This window comes from Leptopilina boulardi, unplaced genomic scaffold, assembly GCF_019393585.1.
Source record: "Leptopilina boulardi isolate dan_hultmark-lab unplaced genomic scaffold, ZJU_Lbou_2.1 LbouV2_41, whole genome shotgun sequence".
NCBI lineage: Eukaryota > Metazoa > Arthropoda > Insecta > Hymenoptera > Figitidae > Leptopilina > Leptopilina boulardi.
In genome coordinates this window covers 1,492,162-1,510,624 of record NW_026137985.1, presented here as the reverse complement: position 1 = coordinate 1,510,624, position 18,463 = coordinate 1,492,162, and the positions used below count along the sequence as shown (strand labels likewise).

Sequence of the window (18,463 nt, the reverse complement as noted above, 5' to 3'; positions counted from 1 at the left end):
ATTGTTTTATTGAAAATTTTATGAGTTAAATTTTAGTTAACACTAATTCAAATGTTTATTAATTGTTAACACCTGATTTCAAATTGTTAAATTTTTGTTGAATTAAAATACCCAGAATTAATAAATGTTATTTATTATTGAAACTGAAGCTTTAAGAGTTTCTATTTATTTATTACCAAAAATTCTAATAAAAAGATGATTAATTAACATTTAGTCACATTATACCTATAGAAATGAAAGAGGAGGGGATATGGTTAGGAAAGTGAATTTGAAAATCTGTCCGTAAAGCCTTATAAAAGTTGCAAAACGTCTCAGTCTCGTAATTTTGAAATACAATGTTTTTTAGTATGATTTTTTAAGTGATCCACCACTGGAGCAATCTATAACCATGACTGGTGCAAACAGTGATCCAGAATAGGATCATTGACAAATTATCTTTGATGGAGCATTAAAGTAAACGTAGGTGTCAAAATCAAGTCTAACCTTGAAGGAAATGTCTATTGGAACTATCTGGTCCATAATACTATAAAGAATAACCTCGAATTTGTCTAAAAGCAACCTATACAGAACTTCAAAGTCAAAATAACAAAGTTAAGGGGCTTAACTGATCCACCACTGGTGCAGTTACCCTACTTTTTTATGAAAATAGTTTTTTTAAATAAAATATTTTTTTTGATAAACAATAAATGTTTGTCACCAATATTTTAGATAAAAAAAAATAAATTTTCACCAATTTTTTTTATTACTAAATCCATTTTTTGATGAAATAATACATTTTTTCACCATTATTTACGTTTAAAATTAATTTTTTTCAAATTTTTTTACCAATAATATTTTTTTATTAAAATATTAATTTCTTTACTAATATTTCCGTTGAACAAATAATTTTGCTTTTGATAAAAAAAATATAGAAAAAATTTAAAGAAAAGATGTGGGGGATTCGTTACCGTTTCCTCTCCCCTCAGATATGTAAAAATGTACGCATGTGCGAATGACTATTAGCGCGGTTTTGCTTTCTGGTTAGACCAGTCGCAGTTAGCGAGTTAATTAATTGTGATTGATCACATGTCAATCTAGCCAAATATAAATTGTAATAATTATCCTGAACCTTTTTAATATTTAATAAATTGTTATATTTGTTGTTAAATTGGAGTTGTGTTTGTTTGAACATGGGACTTGTGGATACCCTTGGTTTTTATTTAAATTAATTACTTTTATCTAACCAAAAACCCACAATTGGTGACCCCGACGTGATAGCGTGGTTATCACATAAAGATGTTTTGTACATCATTCAGCTCCAAATACTCAACATAAATTATCCAACATCAATCTGGTGAACAGCTGATGTGTCAAGGTTCGTGGAATTAAATTGCAACTCGCAAAATTTTTGCTGCATTCAATACTCACCACGTGGCAAATGGCTGCCGTTCCGAAGCTTATACGGAAACACGATGCCTAATCATCTAGCAATATATTTGAACTTCGATCCTGTTCCATCTTCGATCGAAGCTAAATTGACAAGGGGCTGCTGACTTTGGACCTGGAAAGTTCGTTTCCAATTTGAGAGCATGCAGTTGTCGAGTTCGACCGCTGGAAATTTTCCTGAAATTCCTGAGACTAGTGCAAAGGGTTTTCCTGTCAACGCAGTCACGACCATATTGTCTTCATGGTGACGTAGTCACCGTTCCAAGCTCGGCAACAGGTGTATTGCTATTTCTGCTGCGACTCTTCTTTACGTCAACATCGATGACATCAGAATACAGCGACCATCGAATTCAAGTTCTCTACGGTATTTATGTATATCTTTTCAGCATTCATTTTTGTGGTGAATTAACTTTAAATTCATTCAATAATTTATTAATTGTGTAAAATTTTTTTTCTTTATAAATTCACATTTTTTTCTTTATTGTAAATTCAAATAATAATTTTCATTTTTCTTTTCCAAATGATTTTTTTTAAATTCATTTTATAATGTATTATTTTTAAAAAATGTTCTAAATTGTTTAAAATTTTTTAACTGTCATCGGAATATTTAGCGAAAATTCAGCAACGATATAGATGTATTTTTGTTTGGTGTGTTACTTCGAAATATCTAATCCCCATATTTCGAAGGAAATAGTATTGATCAAGTTCGTCAAACTCAATATAGTCAAAGTTATGTATATATTATGTCACTTTACTGATATTGCACTGCTTAGTCGACAGTTTTCGCGCGATTATTTTTGATACAGTTAATAATTTGCTTCTCATATTTTTCAATCGTGTAATGATCTGAATTTATTAAACCAAAGGATTTGCTCGCCGGATGAGTCCGGGTCTTACATTTTAGAAACTCTTGAGTTCATTGCTCTCTTATAAAAAATTATAAATGGTGTATCGTGATAAACAGGTAGGTGAAGTCAATAATGAGGCGATGATATAAACCTTCGAAAGCAGTTTTTATTTAAACAAATGTAAAAAAGAAATAATAAACAATATAAAAGAAATAACAATAAAATAAATGACTAAAATTAAACTGCTCGATAACTCTCAAAAAATATATATAAAAAATACAAAAATAAAGAAATCCTAAACTAACTAAATTAACAATAGTAAAATAAATGTGAAACTAACTAACTAACTTAAGTGTAAAAGAAAGAAGTGGAAAAGAATAAAGAATTTTCAAAAGAAGTAAGAGGATAGAAGAATTTAGAAGAATAAAAGAATAGAGAATAAAGAAGTGAGAAAGGAAAGAAACAAGACGGTACGCCGCTGTGGTGCTGCACTAGTGCTGCATTGGATCCGCCGCAATACTGTAAGAAGAGAATATTTAGTTCTCGCCATTTGCATTTTTCCCCAGGTGGAATGCTCAATAATAATTTCCGCGAGGGAGATTCTAGAATACGCCCCTAGCTACGAGACGAGCGAAAACTAGGTTTCGTGCACGACTAGTGATTCTATTTTAATCAAATTTTCTAGATGCCGTTTCCATACGAGATTCATGCTCTACGCGAAGCTAGTGCGGAAAGAGAGAGAGAGGAAAGTTACAGGTTACTCTTCCCTCCAGATGTACCTCGAGTCGAAGAATAATACCTGGTGCATCAACTCGGTGAAGAGCGAGATGTACCTCGTCTTCACAGGGTCGGTTCTCCAGGAAATGGCGGGTCAGGATTGCGTCAGCCTTCCACGGATGTACCCCTGGTCAGACCTTGCGCGGCAGGTAAGAAAAGATGGAGTGCGAAGGGAGTTACTACTGCACCAAGGTGCCTGAGTACTACTCCTTCTGTAGGAATGCATCCACCAGGTCGGCCCCAGATGTACCTGAGATACCGTCCTCGAGGATGAGGTAGGCAGGGCTAGCAGCACAGATGTACCTGTGGTCCGCCTGCCCTGGGGAGGATGATCTCATTCCTCGGGAGAGACGTACCTCACCCTCGGTGATAGATTAGAAAAGGAAGAGAATAGGAGGAAAGGAGAGAGCTGCTGTCGTCCAGCCTCGAGATGTGCCTCGAGTCCGGTCGACGGCGAACTGAGGAAATTGTACGTGCAAGCAAGTATATACCGCTTGACGTTTCTACTGGGAGCTATGGCGCGAGTGAGAGAGACCACACACCTGTCTTGAATGGAAAAAAAGTTCGTCCCCGATGCCGAAAAAAAATGATAGTATATTATGAATCTTTGGACCTCAAATAAACAGAAAATCAATGACAGAAAATCGTATCCGATCCTCCTGCCCTATTTTTCATGGGTTGAATGTTTATTTAATGCATTATAATAAAAAAATTATTTTAATGAGTCAAATTTTTTTTTCAAATGTTAAAATGGGCAAAGGAATAATAATTTACAACATATACGTTCATAAACACAATTTAATGTTCAACAACAAATTTAGTCTACAATAATGTACATATGTATCCCAATTCAAATTAAACATGTTTTGACGAAAAATCAACAACAGCTTTCTTCAATCGTTCGATATACGACTTATCTTCAATATTTTTTATTTCATACCTTGACCAGTAAATTTTGAACTCCCTGTGTACTGACTCGCCTGCTTGCTCAGACCACAAGCCTAGTCCATCATTGTTCTCCAAGAAGTTGAGCGCTTGTTCGATGTGGCTTACTGCAACGTGTACTTTCAATGTTTCCGAAACATTGTCCAAGGCTCTTAAGGCTTTCTTTAGATCAATAATTAAATCTTCTAGATTTGAGCCAACTATTTTAGTTGAGAAACAACACTTCACAATCTTATCGATGACCTTGAATGCAGAAATAAAAGGGGCGACGATTACTGGACCTCCAACATGGTTGCAAATTTCTTGTTTTTCCAACAAATCAGCATGTTGCAAGAGTTTTCTGCAAGCATTACCTTCGAAGATCTTACCGTGGTAATTTTTTGCTACACAGTTAATAGACATGGGCCACAACAAAGCTTTTTCCTCGCCCAAAATGGGAACCAAGCCTTGCCAAAATAAATGGTTCACCAAACCTTGCAATATGTGCAATTCCGGTACGACACACTTCTCTGCCACACAGACATCGTCATTTTCTTCGAAAAGAGGTTTATTAACTGTGCTGTTGCATAATTTCGCCTTTTTTTTGTTGGAACCTAATGATTTGAATTTCAAAAAGTCTCTTTTTAAATCCCCATAAGTTTTCAGCGCAAAGTTTTTCTCGGAATTTATCAAATCTTCTTTATCTTTTAGATTGTCCAAGGTAATGAAACAATAAGGACACGGGTAAGTTGCCGTAGCAGTTTGCTGTCCATTCACAATCAATAAAACTTTGAAATCGGAAACGAATTTGAATGAAATGTTATTGATTTGGATTAAATTAAATAAAATTTCAAAATTTTCGTATGTTTCTTTAACGTCTGGAACAATACATAATAATACCAATTTACGGACGCTAGTCATTTTAATTTCTCCACCAAGAGAACCTCCTTCAGCGTAAGTTTTTCGTTTTTTGGTTGAATTTAGAATTTCGTCATCGTTATCAGAATCAATATCCATCGAAGAGCTCTCGAAAATGGACATACAAATTTTTAGAAACTTTTGACCGCCATCAGCCATAAGTTTGATAACGTGATTATTACCGATTAATTTTCTTTCCTCTATTATTTTTGTAACTAATGTCTCGGCATCGGCATAAACAACTGGCCTTCGTATTTTTCCCTTTGATTTTTCATGTGCTTCTCCAACATCAAACAACAGCTCTTCGGTTTGATAGTAGTCACTCAAGGATGAAGTCTTTTTTGCTAGATGATTGGAAAAACCTTTAGGCAAGGATTTTCGGCCAGCTTTTGTCCGTATAAAATTTCCGACATTCTTCATTGCTTTATTAGAAATACCTGTCTGATTTTGAAAATTATCTAAACACTGTGCATCAAAAAAAATGTTTTTTTCATTATTCTCCACAAATAATTTTTTTTTACGTCCAGCGGTGCAAACTTCGAAACTTTTTGATAAAGTAGATGCTGCGGAGTCAAAATCGTCTTTAAGTATTGAAGAAGCAACTCGTTTTTGATTATTAGGAAGACTTTGTATTCTTTGTTCCATATTCTTGCGTTTCAATACATCTAAACGTGCAGTGCGCGAGCTACAAGAATGCTGTATTCCTTTACCAATTTTCGTCTCGCATTTCGAGCAAATTTTTTCCGTCTCCAATGAAGATTTTTTTTGGGTTGTTTTAGGGTCTTTGGGATTGTTGGAAGTGAAAGATAAATTAAGGGTTTCACCTACTTTTAAAGATTTTTTGGTATTCACGGGAGAGTTATTTTTTGATTTCGCAGTTTGACAAATGATGCACTTACACAAAAGATCACCAATTGTATTCCTTTTCGCGCTTCGAAGTTCTTTTTCCAATTGAACATCTCCCTCGAAATTCGGCATATTTTTAAATGGTCGCTTCGAATTACCGTTATTATGTTCGTATAATATTTTTCGACAATTCACACACATACTTGATGGAAATTTTAAATTATTTAAAGAAAAACTTTTATTTACAAAACATTGGATCAGATTTTCTTGATTTTCTGAGATAAAAAAACTCTTTAAATTACCGCCTTTAAAAACAATTTTTCTACCACATAAGGCACAAACTTTTTTTCTATTTTTATCATGACTACACGCGTGATTTAACTTGTGGTAATGAGTCATTTTTTAATAGATTTCAAAATTAGTTAACTAAATTTAAAAACAAACTGATTTTATTAAACTCGTGAACATCTACGTTCCGATCCAACACGTTATGAGCTTTACTGAAATAAGCAGCAATAACGATTAATGAAACGTATATTAGTAAGAATTCCAATTCAAGGAAAATTCGTATAATCTGCATCTGATGTTTACATCTGCGATGTTTTGATCAAAATATATGTCTATCTTATTTTAAAAGGCAGTACGGACAATACAAACCGAAAATTAAATTATAGATAATTCTGTTTCGAACTCTAATAAGTTATACATATATTTATATTGTTAATATTAGTATTGTATATTATATTTCTATTTAATAGTTGTATAGAAAAATGCGCTAATAATTTGAACTGGCTTGCATATCGTAATAAAGCATTTTTTCATTATAATGCATTAAATAAACATTCAACCCATGAAAAATAGGGCAGGAGGATCGGATACGATTTTCTGTCATTGATTTTCTGTTTATTTGAGGTCCAAAGATTCATAATATACTATCATTTTTTTCGGCATCGGGGACGAACTTTTTTTCCATTCAAGACAGGTGTGACCACGTGCTGCGCGGCAAAGTGTGCGCGCTCGGTACTCTCCTCCTGGCTATCGAGCTGAAAGCTCAACCGTATAGATATATATATTCATGCATTGAAATAATTTGAAATAATATGCTGATAAAATACTTTCGTTTCAAATTAATATTTTAAATAAAATACTTTCGTTACAATCGATTATTTTATAATATTTTTTTTCTAAAAAAGAATTTAAATAGATTAATAATTTTTTTTTTGAGTTAATAACTTCTAGAGTTTTGATTTTGATTATTAACAATTTGATGTTATTGTGTATAGTGTTTATTATTGTGATTTTCGTCGAATAATCAATTAAATCTGCTCACTGCTGCCCACGGGGAACTCAACGTTTACCACATTCATTAAAAATTTTTTTTTTCTTTGAGTGATAGCTTTATACATATATAATATATTGTTCCTTTTTCTCTTTTATTTGGCGGTGGTGAGACGGCTTTTCTATTTCTGTCGATTTTTTTAATCATATTGTATAATAATTGACAATAGGATTTTTTTTTTTTTGGTAATGCCAATTTTATGATTTTGATTTCGATTTTTTTATCGGTAATTTTCATTTATTGGTTTTTGAATACAGTCATAAAGATGGCTGATGATGAAGAAAATCCTGGTGAAGCTCAAAATGTGGCACCTGTTAATTACAGAACACCTAAGCTTCCAAAATTTTTCCGCAATGACCCGGAACTTTGGTTTGCTCAGGCCGAGGCCATGTTCCTATACGCGCGTTTGACATCCGAACGAGCCCGGACTGGCGCTTTCATTTCGGTTCTGGATTTCGACGTCATCCAATCAGTACGAGATCTAGTGACCTCCAACCAACCTATCCTTTATACGGAACTTAAAGAACGTTTAATTTCTAATTTTGCTACTTCTCCTGAAAATAACTTGCGACAACTGCTAAAGGGCGAGATTTTAAACGAAGGAAAACCGTCATTGGTATTAAGTAGAATTAGGAATTTAAGTGGGGGCCAATGCAGCGATGAAGTTATCCGTGCAATTTTCATTGAACAATTGCCATCTGATTATCGCGTAGCGCTAGCATTATCAGAGACAACGGATCTTCAAAGACTCGGTAAATTAGCGGATATTATCCATGACACAGCCGGGGCCAGTGGACTCCAAACCGCCGCGGTTCAACGCGAAAAATCTGAATCTGATGATTTGGAAAAAAAGATCGATTCATTGACAAAAAGATTTGACGAATTTCTCACTAAATCAGGTAATAATGCGGGCAATTCTGTCCGTCGTTTCGATAATAACTCGCGATATAGAAATCGTTCAAGGTCTTCCGGTCGCGGTAAGTCGGACTCGGATAAAAACAAAAAAAATGAACTCGGTATTCAGTTATGTTACCTTCATAGAAAATTCGGTTCCAAAGCAAATAAATGCACGAAACCGTGCGAATGGCCTGATCCGGAAAACAAATAACGCCGTACCGTTGCGAGACCGTCGGTTCGGTTTTAAACTCAAAACGTTTGTTTGTTAGAGAACGACGTTCTGGTCTCAGTTTTTTAGTTGACACGGGTTCCGATGTTTCTTTGATTCCTGTTTCTGATACCAATCGTCAAACTAAATCAAATCACTGTCTTTTTGCTGCTAATAATTCTAATATAGAAACCTTTGGTTTAAAAAGCATTGTTTTGGATATGGGCTTTAAAACTAATTTCACGTGGAATTTCTACGTAGCCGCGGTACCGTACCCTATTTTAGGTGCGGATTTTTTATCTCATTTTGGGTTTACCGTAAATGTCCGTCAACGAAAACTAGCGTATAGAGGTAGCGAATCGACAGTTCAAGGCCGGGTAGAAAGCGCTTCTTTGTCTGGTGTCGGTGTAATAGATAAATCAACCCCTTGGTCAAGGATTGTTTCAGAATTTCCTGAAATTACGTCAGACACGAAATCTAACATTCAGGTTAAAAATGTTGCGCATTATATCACTACCACCGGTCCCCCGGTATCAGAACGCTCGCGAAGATTAGCCCCAGATAAATTACAGATTGCAAAAAGAAAATTCGAGGAGATGATTTAAAAAAAGATGGTGATTGGCGTTGTTGCGGAGATTATCGCAGATTAAATTCGGTGACTATTCCTAGTAAATTTCCGGTACCATATTTGCATGATTTTTCTGCAAATCTATACGGTAAAACAATCTTTACCAAACTTGATTTAAAGATGGCCTACCACCAGATACCAGTTGCGCCAGAAGATAGACCAAAAACTGCTGTGATTACACCATTTGGGTTATTCCAATTTAACGTGATGACTTTCGGTCTCCGTAATGCAAGTCAGACCTTCCAACGGTACATTAACCGTGCTCTTGGAAAATTCGATTTTACCTTCACTTATATAGATGACATTCTTATTGCATCTTCCTCAGTCGAAGATCATAAAAAGCATCTACGTGAAGTATTACAACGACTCAAAGAGTTCGGCTTAAAATTGAATTTACCAAAATGCCTATTTGGCCAAAGAGAGCTAGAATTTTTAGGTCATTGGATATCTTCTGAAGGTATTAAACCAACCACTGAGAAGGTGGAAGCCATAGTCAATTTTCCAAAACCCAAGACAATCAACGAATTGCGTCGCTTCTTGGGGCTTGTGAATTTTTATAGGAGAAATATTAGGAATGCCGCGGAAACTCAAGCCCCGCTCACTGAGTTTATGAAAGATTCGCGAAAAAATGATAAGCGCATAGTTCCGTGGAATACTGTGGCTGAAGAGGCATTTGATAAAATGAAAGAAAATTTGGCTAATGCGACGTTATTGTCACATCCGTCACACACAGCTCCTATGAGATTGGTAACGGACGCCTCTGATTTTGCCATGGGCGCAACCGTGGAACAGTGGCAAGATTCGTCGTGGAAGCCACTGGCGTTTTTTTCTAGAAAATTTAAATCGGCACAAAGGCGATATAGTGCTTACGATCGCGAGCTCACGGCTGTTTACGAAGCCATTGTATATTTTAAATACCTACTCGAATTTAGAAAATTTACTATCTTTACCGATCATAAGCCCTTAATATATGCTTTTAAACAGCGCAGTGATAAGGCGTCAATAAGACAACAAGACCAGTTATCTTTCATCTCACAATATTCAACCACCATCGAATATTTACCCGGAAATGAAAATGTGGTTGCTGATTCACTATCGAGGGTAGATGCGCTCAGGTTAGCTTCCGATACTAGTCTAAAGGACATTGCCGATGCTCAAGATACCGATGAAGAGCTCGTAAAAATTCGCGAAGATCCAGCTTGCTCACTTAAATTACGGAAGGTTCTCTGGGGTCCTGATCACACCTCAGTTTTCTGTGACGTTACCGGTGAGTCACTTCGTCCTTATATTCCGGCAAATCTTAGAGAACGAATCTTTAACCTTTTTCAGCTCTCCGCGCATCCGAGTGCAAAGGTGACCGACCGAATCATAAGAAAACGTTACGTTTGGCCTAACCTTCACAAAGATATTGCTCGATTTTGTAAATCATGTCTAGACTGCCAGGCGTCAAAAGTATCGCGTCATACTATTTTGAAACCAGCCCATTTTATCGCTCCGGAAAATCGTTTCCAACATATCCACATAGATATTGTAGGCCCTTTACCCGTTTCGGAGGGTTATCGTTATTGTTTAACGATCATTGATCGATTCTCAAGATGGCCAGAGGCCATACCGCTTTGCGATATTGAGGCAATAACGATTTGTCGAGCTTTTTCGGATAATTGGGTACCGCGATTTGGTTCGCCAGAAACAATAACTACCGACCAAGGTAGTCAGTTTGAGTCGAGACTTTTTGCATCGTTAATGAAGCTAATCGGAGCAAACAAAATACATACTACGGCATATCACCCCGCCGCGAATGGGTTGGTCGAACGATGGCACAGGACGATGAAGGCCGCTATAATGTGTCATGCGACGAGAGATTGGTCCCGAGTTTTACCTACAGTCATGTTAGGCTTGCGAAACAATGTTCTTGACAGCGGTTCATCTCCGGCGGAATACGTTTACGGCACTGCTCTGCGGATCCCGGGCGAGTTTATTCTTCCTGAAGAATTTATCCCTAATCGCCAGGATTTTCTTGAGGAATTCCGCGAGCATATGAGAGCAGTAAAACCTGTTCTAGTGCAACATAGACATAAACGAAAAATTTTTATGCATAAAGATCTAGCCACTTGTACTCATGTTTTTAGAAAGATTGGCATTGCCAAGAAGTCCTTGGAAAGACCTTACTCTGGTCCTCATAAAATTTTATCGCGAATTTCTGATAGAGTCTATGAAGTCGACATTAATGGCATCGCTAGTCGAATTTCCGTCGAGAATTTGAAACCTGCATTTTTTGTCAGGGATGATTTAGACAATATTTCGTGTCCAGATCAACCCCCCGTGGGCAGCAGTTTGCAGAAAGAAAAATCTGACGTTGGCATTCAGCCCGAAATAGCATTTCAAAGTCTACCTCAACGGCGAACTTACTCACGAAAGAAAAAAGTTAGTTTTTGCGAAAAAAGAAATAATTGTACCTTCGCAAAATCAGTATTATTTTTATTCAAATTACATTAATGTTAATATTAAATTGACTATTAGTCATTTGAAAGACTGATTTTTTGTTTAAATAAAGAATTAAATTATATTTTAAAATAAATCTCGAGATTTTGAATTGTTGCAACAATTATGTATAAATGTAAATTTCTAATCATATAACGATTTTTGGATAATTTTTTTTATATAAAATATTAAATGAAAACTCGTTTAGCTTATTTAGTAATCGAATTTTTCGAAACACGATTTATTGTATTTTTGTTAACGTAAAATTCTAATTAAAATCGCTAACACTGGGGGGGAGTGTGTGGGGGATTCGTTACCGTTTCCTCTCCCCTCAGATATGTAAAAATGTACGCATGTGCGAATGACTATTAGCGCGGTTTTGCTTTCTGGTTTGACCAGTCGCAGTTAGCGAGTTAATTAATTGTGATTGATCACATGTCAATCTAGCCAAATATAAATTGTAATAATTATCCTGAACCTTTTTAATATTTAATAAATTGTTATATTTGTTGTTAAATTGGAGTTGTGTTTGTTTGAACATGGGACTTGTGGATACCCTTGGTTTTTATTTAAATTAATTACTTTTATCTAACCAAAAACCCACAAAGAAAATAAGAGTGCTGCCACCTACCTGCTAAAAAGCGCGGCTCTATTGATTTTATCGACAAATGTTGACAATCAACTACAATATATTGAAATTAATAAAAATTTGTTGATTGATTTTAATAATTAAATTAGCAATTTCATCATTTTTTTATACATTTTCGATAAAATTTCAATTTCGATCTCGTGCTCCACGAATGCTCCGTCAATTTCGTGGAGCATTCGCATCATACAATCCGCCAGGGGGCATGTAAACTGTTTTTAAAACCTATTGAGAAATGTTTTTTATTTATCTAAGAACCAAAATCAAAAAGAATTTTTAAGTGCCAACTCATATTTATTTAAACCTCCTTCTGGCGCACCGTGAAATGGCATTTGAATATAACAATATTTTGTCATGAACCGAATTCTCTAAAGAAGGTATTCAAATGATTTCTAGACAAACGGGTTTTTTTGTTCCAATAAGCAATTGTAATTATACTATCATTTTCTGGCCTTTGATTTAGGTTAAGGTGAAAAATATTCAGATATAAATTTCATCCTAAAAAGTGGATTACTTTAATCCTTTTTGCTATTATTTTAATCTGCATCGTTTTTTAATACCTCTTAGTTTACAGTGAGGGGGTGAGTTTTTGTTAAGAAGTACAAATCTTCATAACAGTAAGAATTTGACTTCTACTGCATGAAAAATCTGAAACAATTTCCTGCTCAAAAATAACTTTTAACCCACTTCCCAAAACCATTCTGAAATTCTAAATTCTTCCATTAAATTTATTGTCAACTAAAAAAATGGAATCCTTGTTTTCAAATTCTGAGCAATCATAAATCAATCCAAAACAATTCTCTGCTCAAAAATAACTTTTTACCCACCCCCAAAAACAACCATTAATTTCATAATTTTTCTATACAATTTTATTTTTTACATGATTTAAAAAAGTGCATAAATAGTAACTTATACAAATTATGTTATTTTCAGCAGGGAGTTGTTTTAGATAGTTGCTCAGTATTTGAAAACAAAGTTTCTTATTCGTTTAGTTGACAATAAATTTAATGGAAGAATTGCGAATTCAACGGAGTGGGCACCAAGATATCTTTAGGATGACTTTAGAATGTTCCAAAGTGTCCTAAAACATTGCGTCAATGTTCCAAAGACACAAAAAAGACGACTTAAAGACGCCCAAAAGTATATTCTATGTCTACCCCAGAACAGTCTTAAGAATGTTTTGAATTTGTCCCCAAAATGTCTTAATTACGTCTTCAGAAAGTCCCCAGAATGTCTTTATTTAATTATTTTTGACATCTATAGAATGCCTTTTTAAGGACATTTTTGGGATGTCCCAAGGATATCTTTAGAACGACTTTTTAACAATGTCCCAAGAACGTTCCGAAAAGGATGTCCTTGCACGGAAAAAATTAATTCAGTAGATTTTAGAAAACTATCACGGAGTAGCGTATTGAGTGTTGTAAAATGTCTCGAAATATTCACATGTTTCAAAACTCAGTTTTGTAAAGAGCTGTATCCACTACTCCGTCACAGTTTTGTGGATTTAGTGGATGAATTTTGAATTTAAGGGATGTTTTGCGGGTGGGTTAAAAGTTAATTTTGAGCAGGGAATTATTTCAGATTGTTTTATGGTGGGCCAGTATTTGAGAATAAGGGTTCGATTTTTTTTAGTTGCCAATTTTAATGGAAGAATTTTTTATTTAAGGGTTGTTTTTGGGAGTTGTGAGTGAGGGAATTTTTGTTAGCATTAGGTTAGTGTACAATTTATATTCTATTTTGATAATCATTTTTTTCCACTAGTAGTCAAGTAGTTACTGTTTTGAAGTTGTTGCACTTCTGGAGAAAAACTCACCCTTTGCTTTAAGGGTTGAAGAAAATGAGTCGCCTAAAGGCTAGTTTGAAAAATAACGATTCTATCTTTAGTTTTTGATAAAAGAGAAGTGTTTATTACGTCAGGCTTTTTACCCACGATTTTTCAAAAAGTGCCAAAAACGCTGTTTTCAGGGGGCCGTTTATAAACAACGTTACCTATTTTAGGGGGGAGGGGGTCAAGAAGTCTAAAAAAATGCATTTAACGCAATGGTAACGAGGGGGGAGGGGGTCCAAAAAGAATTAAAAATTGGTATCGTAGTTTATAGACGGAAAGAAAAAAAGGGTTAAAACCCCTCATTAGGGGTTTCAACCCTTTTTTTCTTAAACATTTGACATAATGGAGCATTTTGGACACCGGATTCTTGTTCAGCACAAAAATTCCCTTCGGAAGTAACTAGTCGCATTCATTTTCCCGAACTGATGATATTAATGATATTCTAACATATTCTAAAATACTTCTAACAAATGTAAGAAATAACACTCTGAGTGTACGCTCACTATGAAATGACGAACATAGAGTAATATAAAAATATATGAAAAATAATTATATTATAATATATATTATATTATAAATTTTTTTTATAAAAAATTATATATTTGGTAAAGTACTTCATGAACCCCAATAGGGTTTGTTAAATAAAATTTACTGCGCGGCTGTATGTGCCATAGAAAACTACTGCGCATAAATAGTAATAAAATTTATTTATTAATATCACTCTATGTTTACAGTAACCTTACAGTAACCTTACAGTAACCTCACAGTAACCTCACAGTAACCTTACAGTAACCTTACAGTAACCTTACAGTAACCTTACAGTAACCTCACAGTAACCTCACAGTAACCTTACAGTAACCTTACAGTAACCTTACAGTAACCTTACGGGAAGCTGACAACTGACAATACCTTTGACAAAAAGCTTCCTGGTTCCTTCCTCGGTGATAACTTACGGAGGCACATTACTCAGAAAGTAATTTTTCAATGTCAGGAAAATAATATCATTTTCATCGTCTTTCATTCATCTTTTACAATCTGCAGTTGAACAAGTCATCGACAAAATGATGATGAACATCAAGTCTGGATTTAAAGCCTGCGATAGGATGATATCGCAGGCCTTAAATCCATGATGATTTATGACACTTGCTAGGGAATCTATTTTAAAAAAGTTACTAAATGAAGACAAAAATTTTACCGTTGTACCCAATACATTCATCTCTTATCTGGAAAAAAATTTGAAATTTCATTAGATAAACCTTCATGTCGTAGCAAAACTAAACTCAAAATTAAGCCTGGAAAAGCGTGAGTATCGAGTATGTGGATTCTTTAAACAAAAATGAGCTGGAAAAGGGAAAGAAAAACAAACGTGGGAGACCAAAGAAAGTTCTCGTTGAAAATAAGAATGAGGAATCTTTAAATGGAGTGAAAGAAAAAAGACGACCTGATAGATCTAGATAAGTGAGAAAAATCGACAAATCTGATGACAATGATTGTGAAGAGGGCCTCAATGCTATCGATGTATTAGTAAAATCAACATACGGAGAAGAAGTTAAGAAAAAATTACCTGCGACAAATAGTAACCGATACCGATAAAAATGTTTTTGAGATCGAATTTCTTGAAAGGAAAGAAAAAAGGAATATTCATTTTATTTTCCCACATGTACCTAATGTATAAAATATAGAAAGAAAATAAATCATTTCTAAACTAGAATTAAAATGTAATACCAAAGAAAGATATTATTTTTCTAATTCATAAATCGTTTATGACTAAAGTTGTTTTTAAATAAATTCTAATAAATTTTTGAATTATAAAATACTTATAAAATATCAATAAATATTATTTTTATTGACTTTAAATGTCATTTATGTTTTATTTCTTTTCCAATGATTATATAAAATGATTACATTTCATTAATTACAATATTGTATCTTTTAATTGAAGTTGAGTAAAATAACCCCACAATTGAGGGGTAAATTCGCTCACTGCATAAAGGAAGGGGAGATGTATGCAGGTTGAGACGGGTTTTGTTTTTTGGGAAAATTTTTAAACAAAAAACATTTAACAAAAAATTTTATATGCCGTTCAAAAAGTACTATCCAGAGCTACAATGTTGCCTAAAAAATAGTAATTTTTTCAAAAATAAAAAATTTACGTCTGATTTTTTGAATAAAGTAGTTTTCTCCAAAAACTAATTTGACATGCAGGTTGAGACACACCTAGTAATTGTGAATTGATTAAATGAAAATTAATAACCACGTCATTTTTTGAAAGTTTCTTATTTATTTATTTTCCCAATAAGCATGGACATCCACTGGATGTCCCAAGGACATCCATTTCGGAACGTTCTTGCGACATTGTTTAAAAGTCATTCTAAAGATATCCTTAGGACATCCTAAAAATATCCCTTAAAAGGCATCCTGTAGATGTAAAACAGAATGAAATAAAGACAACCTAGACAAGTTTTATGTCTGGAATAGAGCAGTTTCAAAAATATCCTTAAGAAACCTTATGGATATTTTTGAAAATTATGGAAAAAATTTGGTTTTTTCAGTACAATTTTTAGACATGTTGAGGATATTACAAAGAAGTTTGTTGAACATTTTTAGGTCATCTTAAGTACATTCTCAAAACATAATCCTTTTTCGGCGAATTAGTCTATATGGATCAATATATATGACCAGTAATCGCGAAATACTTTTTTGGTCTATTTGGATCTTCAAGGGCACTTCGATGTTGTTGGTCATTCGGCGTTTAAGAGGGGTTTCTCATGAAAAAATCGATTTTTTTGCAAAAAATTATTCCTTAATATGTCAAAAATGTCCTCTTAAAATTTTAAGTCGATCCAAGTGATAGTTTTCGAAATAGATCAGTTATAGTGGGTGGCGCAACAACTGTAACGTATAGCGCTATCGTGGCTTTAAACGTGTTTTTCTCAAAATCCTGTTTTTTACGGTAGACACGCTTCAGAAAAAACGAAAAAAGATATTGCCTTAAATCTTTTTGCATATTGTTTGGCACACACTTCTGCAGTTACTGAACTAGGATGAACTGAATCGGTAACCCCCTTTTCTCCCCCCGCTTGATTTAAATACAAAAAAACATCGTTTTTCGAATTTTTGATTCAAAAGCCCGCCATTTTTTTATTTTTTGGTTTTTTAATAAAACCCCTAGTTTAGAAAGTCACCACATATGTATAGTTTAAGAATCTTTTTGATTTTTTAATTTCCAGTGATTCAAAATGGCGGAATTGTGTCTACCGCAAAACGCTTCTTTTGGAGTCAACTTCAGCACACTATAACAAATGTTTATTTCAATAATTTGAATGTAAACAAATTTTTTTGGTTTAAAAATACTTTAATTTTAATATGTAAAAAGATTTAGATACATATTTGGGACATTTTTAGGATACTCTGAGAACATTTTAGGAACATTTTTTGACATTTCGGGGATATTTTTAGGACATTCTGGGGACTTTTTGAAGACGTAATTAAGATATTTTGGGGACAATTTCAGAACATTTTTAAGACTGTTCTGGGGCAGACATAGAATATACATTGTGTGTCTTTAAGTCGTCTTTTTTATGTCTTTGGAACATTGACGCAATGCCCTAGGAAACTTTGGAACGTTTTGAACTCATCCTAAAGATATTTTGGTTTTTTTTTGGGGGGGGGGATTTTATCGGGTCTTATATAGTATATTACATAGGGTTTTTAATAGAGAAGCATGAGACGCTCTTACATTACCCTTACGCCCGTACATCACCTCTCCCAAAAACTTTTCTATTTAGACACCTCAAAAAATAAAAAATTCGGTACTTATAAACTTTCCGTTAACATAACTTTTGTTCAACTTATATAAAATAACTTATTATAAGGGTTTAAAATTTTTTCCTTTAAAATGGAATTCTGTTTCAAGAAGAAATATAATAAATTAATAGTCAATTTTACAATTGATATTGGTCTCCTCATGGATCATAATAATGATTCAAATATATACTAAACTTACAGATTTTGTTATTCCATTCATGGAGTATCCACATGGTTCAAACAAAAAGTCATCAAAAATCATATGTGGTATTAACTGGCTAATTCCAGATTTTTCAGTTGCTAAAGATGCAGATGAACATGCAGAACGTTTAAATATTGCCATCACTTCTGCATCGAGATGTGTCATAAGTATTTCCAACGTCTGGTCGGGCTCTTCATCAATTATCGTTGACTTTTCTCTGCTAAGTGTATATAAATACCAACAATCTGCATCATTGGATCCCAAGCAATAAGCTTCTCCATCTTGAATAATTAATTTTATTATTATTGAGGACAAATATGAAAATTTTGATTAATTTTAAATAAAACAAGAGTAATTTTTTTACAGCACAGTATATTACATCGAGTTTACAGAAAGCTGACATGTAAGAATTGTAGGGTAACATCGTAAACTTCTGTAAATAAAATTGCATACCTGGGGTAAAATACCTGTAGCGAACTAAGTGAAAAAAAAGTTGATTGGATCGGGCTGTAACTTGCACATAGTTTAGCCCTAGGAGTGAGTAATTTAACCACGAAGTATTGTTAGGTTTTTGGGTTAGTGGATTGTTAATTTTGTGTGTGATTAATACTGTGTTATATATTGTAAACGTGTATATTATGTCTGTATGAATATACATATGGGCATATCTCTAGAACTTTTAAACATTC

At 34.0% G+C, this 18,463-nt stretch overlaps 1 protein-coding gene across 1 annotated transcript in view; it reads right to left on the bottom strand.

Annotated features, from left to right (window-relative positions):
* The window catches only part of LOC127289495 (S-adenosylmethionine decarboxylase proenzyme), a 278,873-nt gene that overhangs the window by 46,208 nt on the left and 214,202 nt on the right, over positions 1-18,463 (bottom strand). Inside the window, exon 5 of the mRNA XM_051317461.1 lies at positions 17,772-18,055. Coding sequence (XP_051173418.1) covers positions 17,772-18,055 — 284 coding nt within the window. The remainder of the gene's footprint in view (positions 1-17,771; positions 18,056-18,463) is intronic.